This window comes from Somniosus microcephalus, chromosome 13, assembly GCF_052327205.1.
Source record: "Somniosus microcephalus isolate GS21.2 chromosome 13, FLI_Smic_1.0, whole genome shotgun sequence".
Taxonomy (NCBI): domain Eukaryota; kingdom Metazoa; phylum Chordata; class Chondrichthyes; order Squaliformes; family Somniosidae; genus Somniosus; species Somniosus microcephalus.
Window position 1 is genome coordinate 85,159,180 of NC_140999.1, and position 20,286 is coordinate 85,179,465.

General features: G+C 48.2%; 1 protein-coding gene across 1 annotated transcript in view; it reads right to left on the minus strand.

Annotated features, from left to right (window-relative positions):
• Positions 1 to 20,286, minus strand: part of LOC147108459 (uncharacterized) — a 777,120-nt gene that overhangs the window by 581,097 nt on the left and 175,737 nt on the right. The window contains exon 7 of the mRNA XM_086005101.1: positions 15,400 to 15,457. Within this exon, the coding sequence (XP_085861227.1) occupies positions 15,400 to 15,457 (58 nt within the window). The remainder of the gene's footprint in view (positions 1 to 15,399; positions 15,458 to 20,286) is intronic.

The following is a 20,286-nucleotide window of genomic DNA, read 5'->3' on the forward strand; positions in this document are numbered from 1 at the left end:
AATATTAAGGGAATCAAGGGATATGAGGATAGTGCAGGAAAGTGGAGTTGAGGTAGAAGATCAGCCATGATCTTATTGAATGGTGGAGTAGGCTCGAGGGGCCGAATGGCCTACTCCTGTTCCTATTTCTTTTGTTCTTATGTGTGTACAAAACACAAAAGAAAACTTAGCGGGTCAGAATCTTCCGATTCGCGATGCTGAGGACATCGTGGATAGCACGTTTAGGGAGTTGGTCACACCGCAGGTAAAGGCTGCACAGGCAGGAAGGGAATGGGTGACCACCAGGCAGAGCAGTAGGTGCAGGTAGGTAGTGCAGGGGTCCGCTGTGGCCATCACCCTCTCAAACAGATATACCACTTTGGATATTGTTGAGGGAGATGGCTTATCGGGGGAAGGCAGCAGCAGCCAACTTCCTGGCACCATGGGTGGTCCTGCTGCACAGGACAGGAGGAAAAAGAGCGGGAGAGCTATAGTGATAGGGGATTCTCATAATCATAATCATAATCAACTTTATTGTCATTGTTAGTGCACAAGTGCAGTACAACGAAATGTAGGCTTGCGGCTCCCGAGAGTGTACATTTAGATTAAGACATTTAAACATTCAACATTCATTTGTCTTGTAATACATTAACATAAACATAACCATAATAAAGTGCATTGGCAGATGTGCAGGCTTTAGAGTTTATTAGTGGAGTTTAGTAGGATGACAGCCCTGGAAAGAAGCTGTTCCTAAATCTGGTCGTTCGGGTGCGAATGCATCTGTAGCGTCTCCCAGATGGCAGGAGGGCGAACAGACTGTGGCTGGGGTGGGTAGGGTCTTTGATGATGGTCCGTGACCTCCGTAAACAGCGTTTCTGGTATATGTGCTCTGTGGTCGGTAGCCGGGTGCTGGTAATGCGTTGGGCAGTTTTGACTACCCGCTGCAGGGCTTTCCGGTCATAGTAGCTACAGCTGCCATACCATACTGTGATACAGTTCGTCAGGATGCTCTCTGTTGTGCAGCGGTAAAAGTTAGAGAGGATCAGGGGTGACAGGTTACATCTCTTCAGCCTCCTTAGGAAATATAGGCGCTGCTGGGCCTTCTTCACCAGAGAGGAGGTATTGAGGGACCAGAAGAGGTCTTCCGTGATGTGGACTCCAAGGAACTTAAAGCTGTCCACCCTTTCCACCACAGCCCCATGGATGTGGATGGGGGTGTGACTTCCGCCTTTAGACTTCCTGAAGTCCACAATGATTTGTTTGGTTTTCTTGATGTTAAGGGCCAGGTTGTTATCGGCGCACCACTTCACGAGATGCTGGACCTCCTCCCTGTAGGCTGACTCATCGTTGTTGGTGATCTGGCCTACTACCGTGGTATCATCCGCAAACTTGATGATGGTGTTGGAACCATGAACAGCCACACAGTCGTGGGTGAAGAGGGAGTAGAGGAGGGGGCTCAGCACACATCCTTGTGGGGCCCCCGTGTTCAGGGTCAGGAGCGGGGAGGTGTGGTTACCTAATTTGACAGACTGGGGTCTGTTTGTTAGGAAGTCCAGGGTCCAGTTGCAGAGGGAAGTGGTCAGGCCAAGAGTGTGGAGTTTGGTGGCCAGCTTGTTGGGGACGATGGTGTTGAATGCTGAGCTGTAGTCTATGAACAGCATTCTGATGTAGGTCTCTTTACCATCTAAGTGATTCAGCGCAGAGTGTAGAGCAGTTGTGATTGCATCCTCCGTTGATCTGTTTGCACGATAGGCAAACTGGTGTTGGTCAAGAGAGGCGGGAACACTGGCTTTGATGTGAGCCAGGACCAGTCTCTCGAAACACTTCATTATGATGGGTGTGAGTGCGACAGGTCGATAGTCGTTCAGGCACGTCACAGCCGTTTGTTTTGGCACAGGAATAATGGTAGCAGTCTTGAAGCATGTAGGGACTACTGCCTGGGCCAATGACAGATTGAAGATGGCGGTGAAGACATCAACCAGCTGATCAGCACATTCCTTGAGTACCCGTCCAGGGATGCTATCCGGTCCAGCAGCCTTTCGTGTGTTCACTCTGCGTAGAACACCCCTTACGTCAGAGGTCGACAGAGTGAGCACCTGGTCTTCCGGGGGTGGCAAGGCTTTGGTAGCCGGCTCCCTGTTGTCCCTGTCGAAGCGAGCGTAGAAGTTGTTAAGCTGCTCCGGAAGGGAGGCATCGCTCACCGGGGGCTGGTGTTTTTGCCCTTGTAGTCAGTGATGGATTGGATGCCTTGCCACATGCGCCGGGGGTCCGAGTTGTTGTGGAAATGATCCTCTATCCGCAGTGTCTGTTTCCTTTTGGCAGTCCTGATACCCTTTTTTAGGTTGGTCCTAGCTGCACTGTAAGCTGCCGTGTCGACAGATTTAAATGCTGCGTCGCGTGCTTTCAACAGCGAGCGGACCTCTCCATTCATCCAGGGTTTCTGGTTGGGGTATGTCCTGATATTTTTATGGGTCGTGACGACCTCGACGCAACTGTTAATGTAGAATAGCACTGTGGATGCGTATTCCTCGATGTCATTATGGGCAAACATGCCCCAATCAGTGCGTTCGAAGCAATCCTGAAGCTCCGAGACTGCCCCCTCTGGCCATACTTTCACTGATCTCACTGATGTTCTCACTCTTTTGATGAGCGGTTTGTAGAAACAGGGAGAGGTGGTCAGACTTCCCAAGGTGGGGGCAGGGAATGGCCTTATAAGCATCGACAATGCTCGTGTAGACTTGATCCAGTGTGTTCTCCCCTCTTGTGAGGCAGGAAACATTCTGGTGGAATTTCAGTAGTACAGATTTTACATTTATGTGATTGAAGTCCCCCGCGACGATAAAAGCTCCGTCTGGGCGCGCAGTTTGTTGTTTATTGTAAGGGGAATAGATAGGCGATTCTGCGGCCGCAAACGAGACTCCAGGATGGTATGTTGCCTCCCTGCTGCAAGGGTCAAGGATGTCTCGGGGCGGCTGCAGGGCATTCTGGAGGGGGAGGGTGAACAGCCAGTTGTCGTGGTACATATAGGTACCAACGATATAGGTAAAAAACGGAATGAGGTCCTAAAAGCTGAATATAGGGAGTTAGGAGGTAAATTAAAAAATAGGACCTCAAACGTAGTAATCTCAGGATTGCTACCAGTGCCACGTGCCAGTCAGAGTAGAAATAGAAGGATATTTCAGATGAATACATGGCTAGAGGAATGGTGCAAGGGAGAGGGATTCAAATTCCTGGGACATTGGAACCAGTTCTGGGGGAGGTGGGACCAGTACAAACTGGACAGTTTGCACCTGGGCGGGACCGGAACCAATGTCCAAGGGGGAGTGTTTGCTAGTGCTGTTGGGGAGGGTTTAAACTAAAATGGCAGGGGGTTGGGAACCTGTGCAGGGAGACAGAGGAAAGGGAAGCAAGGATAGAAACAAAAGACAGGAAGGAGAAAAGCAAAAGTGGAAGGCAGAGAAATTAAAGGTGTAAATCAAACAGGGCCACAGTAAATAATAATTCTAAAAGCACTAAGAGTGTTAAAAAATCAAGCCTGAAGGCTTTGTGTCTTAATGCGAGGTGCATTCGTAATAAGGTGGATGAATTAACTGCGCAAATAAATGTAAATGGATATGATATAGTTGGGATTACGGAGACATGGCTCCAGGGTGACCAAGACTGGGAATTCAACATCCAGGGGTATTCAATATTCAGGAAGGACAGGAAAAAGGAAAAGCAGGTGGGGTAGCATTGCTGGTTAAAGAGGAGATTAACACAATAGTAAGGAAGGATATTAGCTCTGATGATGTGGAATCTGTATGGGCAGAGCTGAGAAATACCAAGGGGCAGAAAACGTTAGTGGGAGTTGTATACAGACCCCCAAACAGTAATGCTGAGGTTGGGGATGGCATTAAACGGGAAGTTAGAGGCACAATAAGGGCACAGCAGTTATCATAGGTGACTTTAATCTACATATAGATTGGGCTAACCAAATTAGTAACAATACTGTGGAGGAGGAATTCCTAGAGTGTATATGGGATGGTTTCCTGGACCAATATTTCAAGGAACCAACTAGAGATCAGGCCATCTTAGATTGGGTATTATGTAATGAGAAAGGATTAATTAGCAATCTTGTTGTGCGAGGCCCCTTGGGGAGGAGCGATCATATGATAGAATTCTTCATTAAAATGGAGAGTGAAGTAGTTGACTCAGAGACTAGGGCCCTGAATTTAATTAAAGGAAACTGCGATGGTATGAGGCACGAGTTGGCTAGGATGGATTGGGGAACGTTACTTAAAGGGTTGACGGTGGATAGGCAATGGCAAACATTTAAAGATCGCATTGATGAACTACAGAATTTGTTCATCCCTGATTGGCATAAAAATAAAACAAAAAAGGTGACTCAACCGTGGCTAACAAGGGAAATTAGGGGTAGCATAAGATCCAAGGAGAGGACATATAATTTGGCCAGAAAAAGCAGCAAACCTGAGGATTGGGAGCAGTTTAGGATTCAGCAAAGGAGGGCAAAGGGATTAATTAAGAGGGGGGAAATAGATTATGAGAGTAAGCTTGCAGGGAACATAAAAACTGACTGTAAAAGCTTCTATAGATATGTGAAGAGAAAAAGATTGGTGAAGTCAAGCGTAGGTCCCTTGCAGTCAGAATCAGGGGAATTTATAATGGGGAACAAAGAACCGGCTGACCAATTAAATACATACTTTGGTTCTGTCTTCACAAAGGAGGACACAAATAACCTCCCAGAGATGTCGGGGAACATAGGGTCTAATGAGAGGGAGGAACTGAATGAAATCAGTATTTGTAGGGAAATGGTGTTAGGGAAATTGACGGGATTGAAGGCCGATAAATCACCAGGGCCTGATAAGCTACATCCTAGGGTACTTAAGGAAGTGGCCCTAGAAATAGTAGATGCATTGGTTGTCATCTTCCAAAATTCTATAGACTCTGGCACAGTTCCCATGGATCATGCTGCGCCATGATCTTCACAGAGACCTGGCTGAACAACGGCATCCCTGACACCACCATCCAACTGGAAGGACGCACGGTCTTCCGCGCCGACAGAACTGCAGACTCCGGTAAGAGCAAGGGAGGCGGTTTGTGCATTTACACGAACAATGCCTGGTGCACTAACACTGACATAATTGATAGATCCTGCTCGGCTGATTTGGAATTCCTCATGGTAAGGTGCAGACCCTTCTACCTGCCTCGGGAATTCACGGCTGTTATTATCACTGCGGTCTACATCCCACCACACGCTAATGCCAAACTAGCACTGAAGGACCTCTACAGGGCCATCAGCGAACAACAAACTGCGCACCCAGACGGAGCTTTTATCGTCGCGGGGGACTTCAATCACATAAACCTTAAAACTGTACTACCGAAATTCCACCAGAATGTCTCCTGCCCCACAAGAGGGGAGAACACACTGGATCAAGTCTACACGAGCATTGTAGACGCTTATAAGGCCATTCCCTGCCCCCACCTTGGGAAGTCTGACCACCTCTCCCTGTTTCTAGCCCCGGCATACAAACCACTCATCAAAAGAGGGAGAACATCAGTGAGATCAGTGAAAGTATGGCCAGAGGGGGCAGTCTCGGAGCTTCAGGATTGCTTCGAACGCACTGATTGGGGCATGTTTGCCCATAATGACATCGAGGAATACGCATCCACAGTGCTATTCTACATGAACAGCTGCGTCAAGGTCGTCACGACCCATAAAAATATCAGGACATACCCCAACCAGAAACCCTGCATGAACGGAGAGGTCCGCTCACTGTTGAAAGCACGCGACGCAGCATTTAAATCTGGCGACGCGGCGGCTTGCACTGCAACTAGGACCAACCTAAAAAAGGGTATCAGGACTGCCAAAAGGAAACAGACACTGCGGATAGAGGATCACTTCCGCAACAACTTGGACCCCCGGCGCATGTGGCAAGGCATCCAGTCCATCACTGACTACAAGGGCAAAAACAGCAGCCCCCCGGTTAGCGATGTCTCCCTTCCGGAAGAGCTTAACAACTTCTACGCTCGCTTCGACAGGGACAACAGGGAGCCGGCTACCAAAGCCTTGCCACCACTGGAAGACCAGGTGCTCACTCTGTCGGCCTCCGACATAAGGGGTGTTCTACGCGGAGTGAACACACGAAAGGCTGCTGGACCGGATAGCATCCCTGGACGGGTACTCAAGGAATGTGCTGATCAGCTGGCTGATGTCTTCACCGCCATCTTCAATCTGTCATTGGCCCAGGCAGTAGTCCCTATATGCTTCAAGACTGCTACCATTATTCCTGTGCCAAAACAAACGGCTGTGACGTGCCTGAACGACTATCGACCTGTCGCACTCACACCCATCATAGTGAAGTGTTTCGAGAGACTGGTCTTAGCCCACATCAAAGCCAGTGTTCCTGCCTCTCTTGACCAACACCAGTTTGCCTATCGTGCAAACAGATCAACGGAGAATGCAATCACAACTGCTCTACACTCGGCACTGAATCACCTAGATGGTAAGGAGACCAACATCAGAATGCTGTTCATAGACTACAGCTCAGCATTCAACACTATCGTCCCCAACAAGCTGGCCACCAAACTCCAAACTCTTGGCCTGAACACTTCCCTCTGCAACTGGACCCTGGACTTCCTAACAAACAGACCCCAGTCTGTCAAATTAGGTAACCACACCTCCCCCCCCCGTGACCCTGAACACGGGGGCCCCACAAGGATGTGTGCTGAGCGCCCTCCTCTACTCCCTCTTCACCCACGACTGTGTGGCTGTTAATGGTTCCAACGCCATCATCAAGTTTGCGGATGACACCACGGTAGTAGGCCAGATCACCAACAACGATGAGTCAGCCTACAGGGAGGAGGTCCAGCATCTTGTGAAGTGCTGCGCCGATAACAACCTGGCCCTTAACACCAAGAAAACCAAAGAAATCATTGTGGACTTCAGGAAGTCCAAAGGCGGAAGTCACACCCCCATCCACATCAATGGGGCTGTGGTGGAAAGGGTGTACAGCTTTAAGTTCCTCGGAGTCCACATCACGGAAGATCTCTCCTGGTCCCTCAACACCTCCTCTCTGGTGAAGAAGGCCCAGCAGCGCCTATATTTCCTAAGGAGGCTGAAGGGATGTAACCTGTCACCCCTGATCCTCTCTAACTTTTACCGCTGCACTATAGAGAGCATCCTGACAAACTGTATCACAGTATGGTATGGCAGCTGTAGCTACTATGACCGGAAAGCCCTGCAGCGGGTAGTCAAAACTGCCCAACGCATTACCGGCACCCGGCTACCGACCATAGAGCACATATACCAGAAACGCTGTCTACGGAGGTCACGGTCCATCATCAAAGACCCTACCCACCCCAGCCACAGTCTGTTCGCCCTCCTGCCATCTGGGAGACGCTACAGATGCATTCGCACCCGTACGACCAGATTTAGGAACAGCTTCTTTCCTAGGGCTGTCATCCTACTGAACTCCACAAATAAACTCTAAAGCCTGCACATCTGCCAATGCACTTTATTATGGTTATATTTATGTTAATATACTACAAGCCAAATGTATGTTGAATGTTTAAATGTCTTAATCCAAATGTACACTCTCGGGAGCCGCAAGCCTACATTTCGTTGTACTGCACTTGTGCACTAACAATGACAATAAAAGTTGATTTGATTTGATTGATTTGATTTGATTGGAGGGTTGCTAATGTAACCCCACTATTTAAAAAAGGTGGTAGAGAGAAAACGGGGAATTATAGACCGCTAAGCCTGACATCGGTAGTGGGGAAAATGCTAGAGTCCATTATAAAAGATGTAATAACAGAGCACTTGGAAAACAGTGACAGGATCGGCCAAAGTCAACATGGATTTACAAAAGGTAAATCATGCTTGACTAATCTACTGGACTCTTTTGAGGATGTAACTGCTAGAATAGATAAGGGAGAACCAGTGGATGTGGTATATTTGGACTTTCGGGAGGCTTTCGATAAGGTCCCGTGTAAGAGATTAGCGTGCAAAGTTAAAGCACATGGGATTGGGGGTAAGGTACTGTCTTGGATAGAGAACTGGTTGGCAGACAGGAAGCAAAGAGTTGGAATAAACGGGTCTTTTTCCGAGTGGCAGGCAGTGACTAGTGGGGTACTGCAGGGATCGGTGCTAGGTCCTTTGCTGTTTGTAGTGTACGTTATTGATTTAGATATGAATGTAGGAGGTATGATCAGTAAGTTCGCAGATGACATGAAAATTGGTGGAGTGGTAAATAGCGAGGGGGGAAGCCTCAGGCTACAGGACGATATAGATGGGTTGGTTAGATGGGCATAACAGTGGCAAATGGAATTTAACCCTGAAAAGTGTGAGGTGATGCATTTTGGGAGGAGTAACAAGGCAAGGGAATACACAATGAATGGTAGGACCCTAGGAAGGACAGAGGATCAGAGGGATCTTGGTGTGTATGTACATAGATCCCTGAAGGCAGCAGGACAGATAGATAAGGTGGTTAAAAAGGCATATGGGATACTTGCCTTCATTAGCCGAGGCATAGAATTTAAGAGCAGGGAGGTTATGATGGAGCTGTACAAAACGCTAGTTAGGCCACAGCTGGAATACTGTGTGCAGTTCTGGTCGCCACACTATAGGAAGGATGTAATTGCATTGGAGAGGGTGCAGAGGAGATTCACCAGGATGTTACCTTGGCTGGAGCACTTCAGCTATGAAGAGAGACTGGACAGGCTGGGGTTGTTTTCCTTAGAGCAGAGAAGGCTGAGGGGGGACCTGATTGAGGTGTACAAAATTATGAGTGGCATAGAGTCATAGAGTTATACAGCACAGAAAGAGGCTCTTCGGCCCATCGCGTCTGCGCCGGCCATCAGGCCCTGTCTAATCTAATCCCATTTTCCAGCATTTGGTCCGTAGCCTTGTATGCTATGGCATTTCAAGTGCTCATCCAAATGCTTCTTGAATGTTGTGAGGGTTCCTGCCTCTACCACCCTTTCAGGCAGTGAGTTCCAGATTCCAACCACCCTCTGGGTGAAAAAGTTCTCCCTCAAATCCCCTCTAAACCTCCTGCCCCTTACCTTGAATCTATGCCCCCTTGCTATTGACCCCTCTACGAAGGGAAAAAGTTCCTTTCTATCTACCCTATCTATGCCCCTCATAATTTTGTACACCTCAATCAGGTCCCCCCTCAGCCTTCTCTGCTCCAAGGAAAACAACCCCAGCCTATCCAGTCTTTCTTCATAGCTGAAGCGCTCCAGCCCAGGTAACATCCTGGTGAATCTCCTCTGCACCCTCTCCAAGGCAATCACATCCTTCCTATAGTGTGGCGACCAGAACTGCACACAGTATTCCAGCTGTGGCCTAACCAGCGTTTTGTACAGCTCCATCATAACCTCCCTGCTCTTATATTCTATAACTCTGCTAATGAAGGCCAGTATCCCATATGCCTTTTTAACCACCTTATCCACCTGTTCTGCTGCCTTCAGGGATCTATGTACATGCACACCAAGGTCCCTCTGATCCTCTGTCTTTCCTAGGGTCTTACCATTCATTGTGTATTCCCTTGCCTTGTTAGTCCCTCCAAAATGCATCACCTCACACTTTTCAGGGTTAAATTCCATTTGCCACTGTTCCGCCCATCTATATCGTCCTGCAGACTGAGGCTACCCTCCTCGCTATTTACCACCCCACCAATTTTCGTGTCATCTGCAAACTTACTGATCATACTGTTGTGTATGTAACCTGTTCCACCTTAAGAGAGCTTAAGCCTGTTCCACCTTAAGAGATGTACTACTTTCTCAGGCTGCTGTAGACGTAATACCGGGCGTGAACACACCGGTATATAAGCACTGTGCAGTAATCTTGTATTCAGAATAGTCCCTACCTCCAACCAGTAAAGACCTGTTTTATTGTACTGATTAAGTCTGAGTATTAATTACTTGAACAACTCACAGACTTAACACTGGCGACGAGTCTGATTCGGACCCTGCGGCAGTCACTCCACGGCAGCTTCGTCCACAGCCAGGACGTTGCAGAGAGGTTTCCACCCTCTCCACCCCACTGGAAGACATCCTGACCTCGGAGCCTCCATCGGCGACCGTCAGCTTCTTCTCCAGCTTGGTGGTGGGTAAGCCGTTGTCTGAGCCGGGCAGCGACGCGACAGGCAGTCGACCGCGTTGGCCGCACGAACGGGGCTGGGGGAGCCGGAGGAATAGGGCGCGAGAGCCGCTTCGAGCGGGAGGCCTTTCAACAGAGCGATCGCATCTCCTGATAAGGGCCGAGAGCCGCGAGAGCGATCGCATCTCCAGATAAGGGCCGAGAGCCGCTTCGGTCGGGAGCCACTTCGCGATCCAGCGATCGCATCCGCTGATAAGGGCCGCACTCGGGCGATCGCGGCGAAGATAAGGGCCGCACTCGGGGGCTGAAGGGAGACGGCGTCGGGGGGGGATGGGTGAAGACCGCCAAGCGCGGGAAAACCGCCATTTTGTGGGCGGAGGACGACGGCAAGAGCGGGAAGCCGCCATCTTGGATAGCAGTAAAAAAAAAAATCTGAGAAATTGCAAATCTGATAAAGTACTACAATGCCTAAACACGGGAATATTAGCAACTTTGATAGTGACATCGAAGATTGGGCCATATATGTTGAACGAGTTAAAAATGATTGTAAGGCCAATAAAATTCGTGAGGCTGATAAAGCACTAACATTATTAAATTTAATGGGTGCGAAGACATACGGGCAATTGAAACACCTGTTATCACCAGATGAACCGGCGGATAAGACGTTCGATGAGATTGTTACTGTCCTGAAAGATCATCTAAACCCCACGCCGCTGATGCTAGCGGAACGATTTAAATTTTACGACAGAAGGCAGCTACAGCATGAAAGCAATGCTGAATATTTGCTGGAATTGCGTAAATTAGCGAAATATTGCCAGTTTGGAACGGGACTGACAGATGCACTACGAGACAAATTTGTGTGTGGTTTATTTAAACAGGATACACAAAAGCGACTGCTCGAGGAGAATGAGCTGACGCTTGAGAAGGCGGTCACTATGGCAGCAGCACACGAAGCCGCAGCGAGAGGCACGGCAGTAATGCAGCTACGGTCACCGGAGCTCAGTGCACACAAATTGGGTGTGAGTTCTGGCAAATGTTATCGTTGTGGAAAGACAACGCATGATCAGAACCAGTGTTGGTTTAAAAACCAAGAATGTAGAACTTGTGGTAGGCTTGGACATATAGCTAGAGTATGCAGGTCAGGGAAGAAGACCAGCAACAAGAAGTCACCGCAAGGAAAATACGCAAAAGTACACAAGGTGGCCGAACAGGAGTCCGATTCAGATGCTAGCAGTAATGAACTGGCTGGCTTAAGCAGTATTGAACTGGCTAGCTTAAGGGTACTCAACGTTGGTAAGGGTGCAGACCTCCAGACAATTTGGGTTACTCTTCAGATAGAAGGAGTCCAAGTAAAAATGGAATTGGACACTGGATCGGCATTGTCGGTCATGAATAAGAAAGATTACAGAAGGTTATTCCAACATATTCCCCTACAGGATACGGAGATTATATTGACAACCTACACGGGGCAGAGAGTGTACCCCATCGGGACAATAAAGGTTGCAGTGGCCAACAAGGGCGAAGGAAGTCAAATAATGGACTTATATGTGCTACCGGAGGGAGGTCCACCACTACTAGGCCGGGAGTGGTTTAGAAACATAAATATGGACTGGCATTCGCTAAAAGCCATAAAGAGTGAGAACTCGGTGCAGATAATCAGCCCAGACTCTAGAACTGATGATGGTAAGACCAACCCATGTGCAAAAGACAAAGTTTCAGCACAGAATTCCACTGAGCAACAACAACATAGTTTAACAGAGAATTCTGAGTCTGTCAAGTCTACTGATATGCACATTTTTGAGGGACACTGGGCTCGAACTCAACTCCATTTCAAACTACAACAGCAATTAGAACAAATGATTCGCCGTTTTGAGCAAGAGATGAATGAAATAAAAATGTTCTTTGTTACAGAGTGGGAGAATCTGGGAAGGCAACAGAAGCAACTGATGGAGAAAATGGAGCAGGAGCACACCAACCATCTGCGCGAGGAGGCCGAACGAATCAAAGCTGATTCAGGTTCTGAAGGTGCGTGCCATAATCTGGTGTCAGAAGAGTTAACGGTCAGCCAACTCCTTCATATGCTGAGGGACAAGACTCTGAAATGGGAAAAACTTGAACACGAGCTGCGATCTTCAAAGGAAAAGGGTTCGGAGCTCTCAAAAGTCATTGAGATGGCTGATGTGACGACACAGACTGAAACGACTGCAACAGAGCAGCCATTGGATGCCAAAAGTACGCTGACTCACGTCAATGTAGAACAACAGACCGCTGAAACAGCTGCTCCGGTAGAGGGATTGCATAGTCCGATCAATCAATCTCCAAAGGAAGTTGAAGTATTAAAATCACAAATGAGGTCACTAGTAAACGACTTGCTGAAAGCCCAGAAAAAGCTGGAGGCAGAGGTACACATGAAGAAGTCTCTTCAGGAAAGATGTCTGGATTTGGAACAAGAGCTGGCTAACGTCCAGCCGGGTATGGAGGAAATAGACGACCCTCTCGCTGACCTGTCGGACGACTCCGAATATTACTATGTCCTGTCCTGCCCAACTTGTAACTTCGACTCCCACCATACAGAAATCATGGAGGAGCACCGAAAGTCTACGGAACATCGGGAGAAGGTGGCTCTACTACAAAAAAAGGAGGAAGAGAAGGAGGAACTGCGCATGCAGCTGGCAGCTGTGGCAGCTGACAATGGAGCCCAGAGAGTCTCCAAGAAGCAGAAAAGGAAAAGTAAAAACAGAAGATGACCCATCTGAACCATTATCACCTCTACCAGATCACACACGTGGTCCCTCCGAACGGAGCCAAATCAGTTCGGAAGTTCAAGCTGTTAAATCCATGAAAGGACTATTGAATGAGTAACGTGAACCGACTACACCACAGAGATTGAATCTGTGAACTGTTTTCCGCAGAGACTGAATCTGTGATATGTTACGTTAAACATGAAGTTATGTATGTATATATGTTATTACGTTATGTTAAATGGGGGGGATGACTATAAAGCTAAGAAGGGAGGAGTGTTGTGTATGTAACCTGTTCCACCTTAAGAGAGCTTAAGCCTGTTCCACCTTAAGAGATGTACTACTTTCTCAGGCTGCTGTAGACGTAATACCGGGGGTGAACACACCGGTATATAAGCACTGTGCAGTAATCTTGTATTCAGAATAGTCCCTACCTCCAACCAGTAAAGACCTGTTTTATTGTACTGATTAAGTCTGAGTATTAATTACTTGAACAACTCACAGACTTAACATATACCTTTTACATTCACATCCAAATCATTAATGTAGACCACAAACAGCAAGGGACCCAGCGCCGATCCCTGCGTTACCCCACTGGACACAGGCTTCCAGTCACAAAAACAACCTTCGACCATCACCCTCTGCCTTCTGCCACTAAGCCAGTTTTGGAGCCAATGTGCCAAGGCACCCTGGATCCCATGGGCTCTTACCTTCTTGACCAGTCTCCTATGCGGGACTTTATTGAAAGCCTTACTGAAATCCATGTATACCCCATCCACTGCACTACCCTCATCGACACACTTAGTCACCCCCTCGAAAAATTCAATCAAATTAGTCAGACATGATCTTCCCTTGACAAAGCCATGCTGACTATCCCTGACTAATCCTTGCCTCTCCAAGTGGGTAGATAGAAAGGAACTTTTCCCCTTAGTAGAGTGGTCAATAACCAGGGGGCATTGTTTCAAGATAAGGGGCAGGAAGTTTAGAGGAGATTTGAGGAAAAACTTTTTCACCCAGAGGGTGGTTGGAATCTGGAACTCACTGCCTGAAAGGGTGGTAGAGGCAGGAACCTTCACAACATTCAAGAAACATTTAGATGAGCACTTGAAACACCATAGTATACAAGGCTACGGACCAAGTGCTGAAAAATGGGATTAGAATAGACAGGGCTTGATGGCCGGCGTGAACACGATGGGCCGAAGGGCCTCTTTCTGTGCTGTATAACTCTATGGCCTAGAGATTCAGTGGCCTGCGCCACCAGTTTGCGCCCAAAGAGGGCTTTTGCGCCACTGTGCAAACCTACCGCGATATTTAGCGGGGCGCTAATGGCGGCGTTAGCCAGTAGCGCTGCGCCGCCACCGATGACATCATCGGTGTGCGCAGCGCCCCGCTATCGCCCCACTGGGCATATTTGGTCGCTGCCGCCTCCCCCGCGCCGGCCGCAAACAGCAACCGGTATACGGGGCCTACTTGTGCCGGTAGTGGGGCGAGTTAAGGTGGAGGTGCGGCCGGCCGCTTTTTCGGCGGCCGCCTGCCCGCACCTCCGTCCCGGCCTCCTACACCCGCCCCCCCGCGGCATTGCCAGCTGTTTCCAGAGAGCCCGGCACTTCTCCTTGGTGCCGGGCTCATTTGCCGGCACTCGCGAGCGGGGATCGCGCTGTTGCAGGCACCTCCCCCTTAAGAGTGAGAAGAAAGCCTGCAGTACCACAGGCTGCCGTGCCGCAGCGGGTGGCGCTGCGGCACTTTGCACGCCGATATTCAGTTTCAGCGCCCCAAGCGGGGCGCCGAAACCCTTGTTTAGCGGCCGGCTTCCACTTGGGGCGCTGAAACTGTATATCCCGCTGGCGCAAGTGGCTCCGTGCGCAGCGGTATTTCCGGCGCCCAGGCGAGCTGGGCGCCCCTAACTGAATTTCTAGGCCTATGACTCTAACAGAGCTGGAGCATTCAGGGAAGGTGTTGGTGGCAGGAAGCAAGTGGCTAGAGCAAAGCAGAAGTACTCAAAACTGGTCTGCGTGGGAGGGATGGAGGACGAAGCAGAGCCAGAGCTGAAGCACTTGAGATGGGCTGGGTAGAATTGGTCCAGTGCCTGCTGTGGAGAATTACTGAAGGGGATGATGGGAGGGGCGAGGAGAAACAAGTTATCATAGTGGCTGAGTAAGGGTTGGCAATTTCTTCCAAAATCTGATTAGAGCATGCTAACTATGTGACGCCAAGGACCAAATCAACAACATTGCAGGCTCACGATAGACAAACTGCAAAGCAGAGAAGGGGATGTAAAATCAGTGGAAGTTGTTCAAAATGCTATGCTGTTATTGAAGTAATGGTGAAGAAGGATGAGCTAAATGGTCCTTCCTGATTAACAATACAAGTTGAGACAAGAATCATTCTCCAACTCAACTGATGTAATTAGTTTACAAAAATCTTTCTTACTGTGTACAAAACAGTGCGGAGGTAAATCTACCAGAAGTATCTTTACCAGGGAAATGAATGGATTTCAGTCTGCAGTGAACAGGTAGTATAACATTAGCAGATCTTTGAACCGCCATCCCATGAACTAAACAGAAATCAACCTACCTTGGGTACTACTTCTTTCTTTGTAAGACTATTTTTCATATTTTCCTTCTCAAGTTCTCTGCAAGACATAAAAACAATTAAAATCAAAGTCCATAGTGAGGAAAGGCCATTTGGCCAATAAAGCCCAATCCAGAGTCTAGGGCTGATATTCTCCCACCAATCCCCACACACCAGCTGCTCCTTCCCACTGGAGGGCCACTAGATTTCTTCCACAAACTCTCCAGTTGGGGAGGGGACGAATAATAATAACCCCCATCTCAAGATATTGATCCAGCACTTTTTAAAGGCATCAGCTGACCCTGGATCAGCTGCCTTGTCAGGGAATCAGTTTTACAAATCCACTGGGTGACAAGGGATGGGATCCCCTATCAGATTCTGTGAAATTTGAACCCACCAGGGCGCAATTTTCCCAATGGAAGCGGGTTTCGGTTTGGGTGGGTTCCAAACCAGCCTCCACTGAGAGGTGGGAAAAATTTGCTTTTTTCCCCTAATTGGCCTGTTGATTTCAGAGGTGTGGGTTCCCGCAGGCCAATTAGTGTTTTGGGACTGAAACTCGCCTCTGCTGATGTCACTTATCCAGCTTCATTTATGGGCTGCTTGCTGCCTTGGCTCATTCCACTGGTTTTTGGTCGATGCTGCTCCACCTCCAAACTGTTATCTCCTTGAAGAATGGCCAGCTCCAAGGCAAGGGCCTCCCTGAGGCTCTCGGATGAGCCGCTGGGTATGTTGGTTGAGGGGGCGAGAACTAGCAGGGAGGTGCTCTTCCCCTCATCTGGGAGGAAGAGGCTTCCCAAAGAAACCAAGGCTGTGTGGATACAGCTGGCAAGGGATATAACCTCCAGATCTGTGTGCAGATTGTGTTCTTCTTTCTGTTTATTGATGAAATGCCATCCCTGTGGGAATGTATTAAAATTAGGTGATGGCAAACTGTCGACGTGATGGCATCTGTTATTTCGGCTTAGGCAGCTCCACATTGCGGGCTCCACGACACTTGCGTGGTCAGGTTGGTGGTCAGAGTAAAAGGAGGCCAGAGAGTCATGTCCATTGTCTGTCATGTGTTAAGAAGGAGCCAAGCACATGTGCCACAATGGGCAAACTATGCAAATCTGGCCAGGATGAGTGTGAAGGGAGAAAAAGTTAGATTAGCGGCTAAACTGACTAGCTGACTGATGTAATAAAGGAGAAGTCTGGCAGAACAAAGACAGTTGGAAAAAGCATATTACATGATGATTGGGGGAGTAAAAGAATCAAGGAGGCCATACATTGAACCGCCAAGATGTGATGTGCGAAGATGGGGTTAAGCGTACGTAAATTGGATAGAACAATGGCAGATGCGGAAACAGGGCAAATGAGATAAACAAGATGTGTTTTGTGGAGATGTGATTAAGTGTATGTGACTTGGACAATTAATTGGCCAAGTCCCGAAGATGTGAAGGAAACAAGATGTAAGATTGTATATAAGTGAACTGCTCGAATGCAAAAATTGGACTCCCGTCTCAGCTCAGACTGAGAGGGCCTCTCCCTGCACGTGCTTGAATATCGCTTGGAACCAGTACACACTCGTCTCCGTCTGCTTTGGCGCAGAGAGAAATCCCACAACAACTTGGAATAGTCAGCAAGATTCCCAGGACGCAGTCGAACGACCAATCATAATGGGACCCCAAGTTGGGTGAATACCTTATATTACCACCCATAGTTAGGTGTGGAACCCTAGAAGGCTGGACGTGAGACTGTAGGGAATCTGAACAGGAGACTAGCGGGTACTGGAGTGATCTCTGCGCAGTAGAACCGCAAGCCACCATAGGTAACCAGAACCGCATTGTAGCAGGAAGATTCGAGTTACCGTTTGCACAGGCCAGAGGAATAAAAAAAAGAATGGCCACAGGAGGGGACGATTGGGGACCGGAAGGATCCATAACCAAATTTATAGCAGGAAAAAATAAGAAATAATCGAGAAAATGAAAAGGAAAGGCTGGAGTCCAAATGACAGTCCGGACAGGCAAAGGGAATGTTGGGGTGCCCAGTGTAAGGGTAAGGAAGAGAAGGGAATACTTATAATTATTAGTAGCTACTGAGGACTCCGTAAACATGTACAAAGTTATATAGAAAAGGAAAAGGTTAAGGTCAGTGCGGTGCGGGCACTGGGACCAAGGTTTAGAGCGACAGACGATAATGCCGACGTTGACTGGGGAGAATTAGAGAAGGAAGCTGCAGATTACGACAGACATAATGATGACGGGGGTTGGGAGCCCCCACCTAAATATGATGCAGAGGGACCATCGGCCCCGTCACTGCCTGAAACCAGGACGAAGGGCGGAATGGCCATGGCCCCTATTACAACGGAGATCAGACAAGTGGGAAATGGGCCGGCTCAGGCTACAGCACGATATGTCCTGTTCACCCCAGCCGAGAAACAGATGATGACGAGGGACCGCCTGACCCCTAAAACAAACCATGCAAACACCGACTTTTGGAATAAGTTCGAGGAGATGATAGATGTACACTCACTTCACCCGGAAGATATACATGTGTGCAGGAAGTGTGTCCAGCTGCAGCTCCTAGCAGACCGCATGGCGGCGCTGGAGCTGCGAATGGACTCACTCTGGAGCATACGCGATGCTGAGGATGTTGTGGATAGCACATTCAGTGAGTTGGTCACACCGCAGGTAAAGGCTAGCTCAGACAGTAAATGGGTGACCAAAAGGCAGGGTAAAGGCAGGAAGGTAGTGCAGGAGTCACCTGCGGTTATCTCCCTCCAAAACAGGTTTACCGTTTTGGGTACTGTTGGGGGAGATGACTTATCAGGGGAAGGCACCAGCAGCCAGGTTCAGGGCACCATGACTGGCTCTGCTGCACAGAAGGGCGGGAAAAAGAGGGATAGGGCTATAGTGATAGGGGATTCAATTGTAAGGGGGATAGATAGGAGTTTCTGTGGCCGAGACCGAGACTCCAAGATGGTATGTTGCCTCCCTGGTGCAAGGGTCAAGGATGTCTCGGAGCGGGTGCAGAGCATTCTGAAGGGGGAGGGGGATCAGCCAGTTGTCGTGGTACATGTAGGTACCAACGATGTAGGTAAAAAGAGGGAGGAGGTCCTACAAGCTGAATTTAGGGAGTTAGGAGCTAAATTGAAAAGTAGGACCTCAAAGGTAGTAGTCTCTGGATTGCTACCAGTGCCACGAGCTAATAAGTTTGAGAGAGTAAGATAGATAAGCTAAATACGTGGCTTGAGCAGTGGTGCAAGGGAGAGGGATTTAAATTCTTGAGGCATTGGAACCAGTTCTTGGGGAGGAGTGACCTGTACCAAGGGGACGGTCTACACCTGAACTGTGAGGGAGCCGATGTCCTCGGGGTAATATTTTCTAGGGCGGTTCGGGAGGATTTAAACTAATTTGGCAGGGGGATGGGAACCTAGGTAGTGGAAAAGAGGGAAGTCATATGAAGTTAGAAATAGATGGTAGAAAGGTGAGAAGCAATAAGCAAAGGAGAGAAACACAAAGGGCCAAACTAATTCATAATGAGAGTGTGAAAAAAGCAAGCCTGAAGGCTTTGTATCTTAATGCTAGAAGCATTAGGAACAAGGTGGATGAATTAGTTGTGGAAATAGAGGTAAACAAGTATGATTTGATTGGGATTACAGAAACGTGGCTGCAGGGTGGGCAAGGCTGGGAACTTAACATCCAGGGATATACAATATTTAGGAAGGATCGGCAAAAAGGTAGGGGAGGTGGGGTAGCATTGCTGGTAAAGGAGGGGATTAATGCAATGGAAAGGAAGGATATTAACTCGGATGAAACGGAATCTGTATGGGTAGAAATGAGAAATAGCAAGGGGAGGAAAACGTTAGTGGGTGTGATATATAGGCCTCCAAATAGTAATATGGAGGTGAGGGAAGGCATAAAAAGGGAAATTAGAGAAGCGTGCGATAAGAGCACAGCTGTCATCATGGGTGACTTTAATTTACATATTGATTGGACTACCCAAATTAGTAAAAATTCTGAGGAGGAGGAATTCCTGGAATGTTTTCGGGACGGTTATCTGGACCAATATGTCGAGGAGCCGACTCGAGATCAGGCCATTTTAGACTGGGTATTGTTCAATGAGAAGGGACTTATCAGCAATCTTCTTGTACGAGGCCCCTTGGGTCAGAGCGATCATAATATGATCGAGCTCTCAGTCGAGATGGAGAGTGAGGAAATTGAATCAGAGACTAAGGTCCAGAACTTAAATAAAGGGAATTACAAGGGTATGAGACGGGAATTGGGTAAGATTGATTGGGTGGTGTTTCTGGGGGGATTGACAGTGGATAGACAATGGCAAGCATTCAAAGATAGAATGGAAGAATTCCAGAACATGTTTATACTGGTTTGGCATAAAAATAAACCTAAAAAGGTGACTCAACCGTGGATAACGAGGGAAATTAGGGACAGCATAAAATCAAAAAAAAGGGCATATCAACTGGCAAAAAAAAGCACCAGACCGGAAGATTGGGGGCAGTACAGGATACAGCAAAAGAGGACAAAGGGATTAATCAGGAAGGGGAAAATAGAATACGAAAGTAAACTTGCAGCAAACATAAAGACAGACTGCAAAAGCTTTTATCGGTATATCAGAAGGAAAAGACTGGTAAAATCCCAAGTCGGTCCCTTGCAGTCCGATTCGGGAGAATATATAATGGAGAATAAGGAAATGGCAGACCAATTAAACTCATACTTTGGTTCTGTATTCACAAAGGAGGACACAAATAACCTCCCAGGAATATCGGCAAACATAGGGACTAATGAGAGGGAGGAGCTGACAGAAATTAGTATCTCTAGGGATATGGTGTTGGGTAAGTTGAGGGGACTGAAGGCCGACAAATCCCCGGGGCCTGATAAACTACATCCTAGG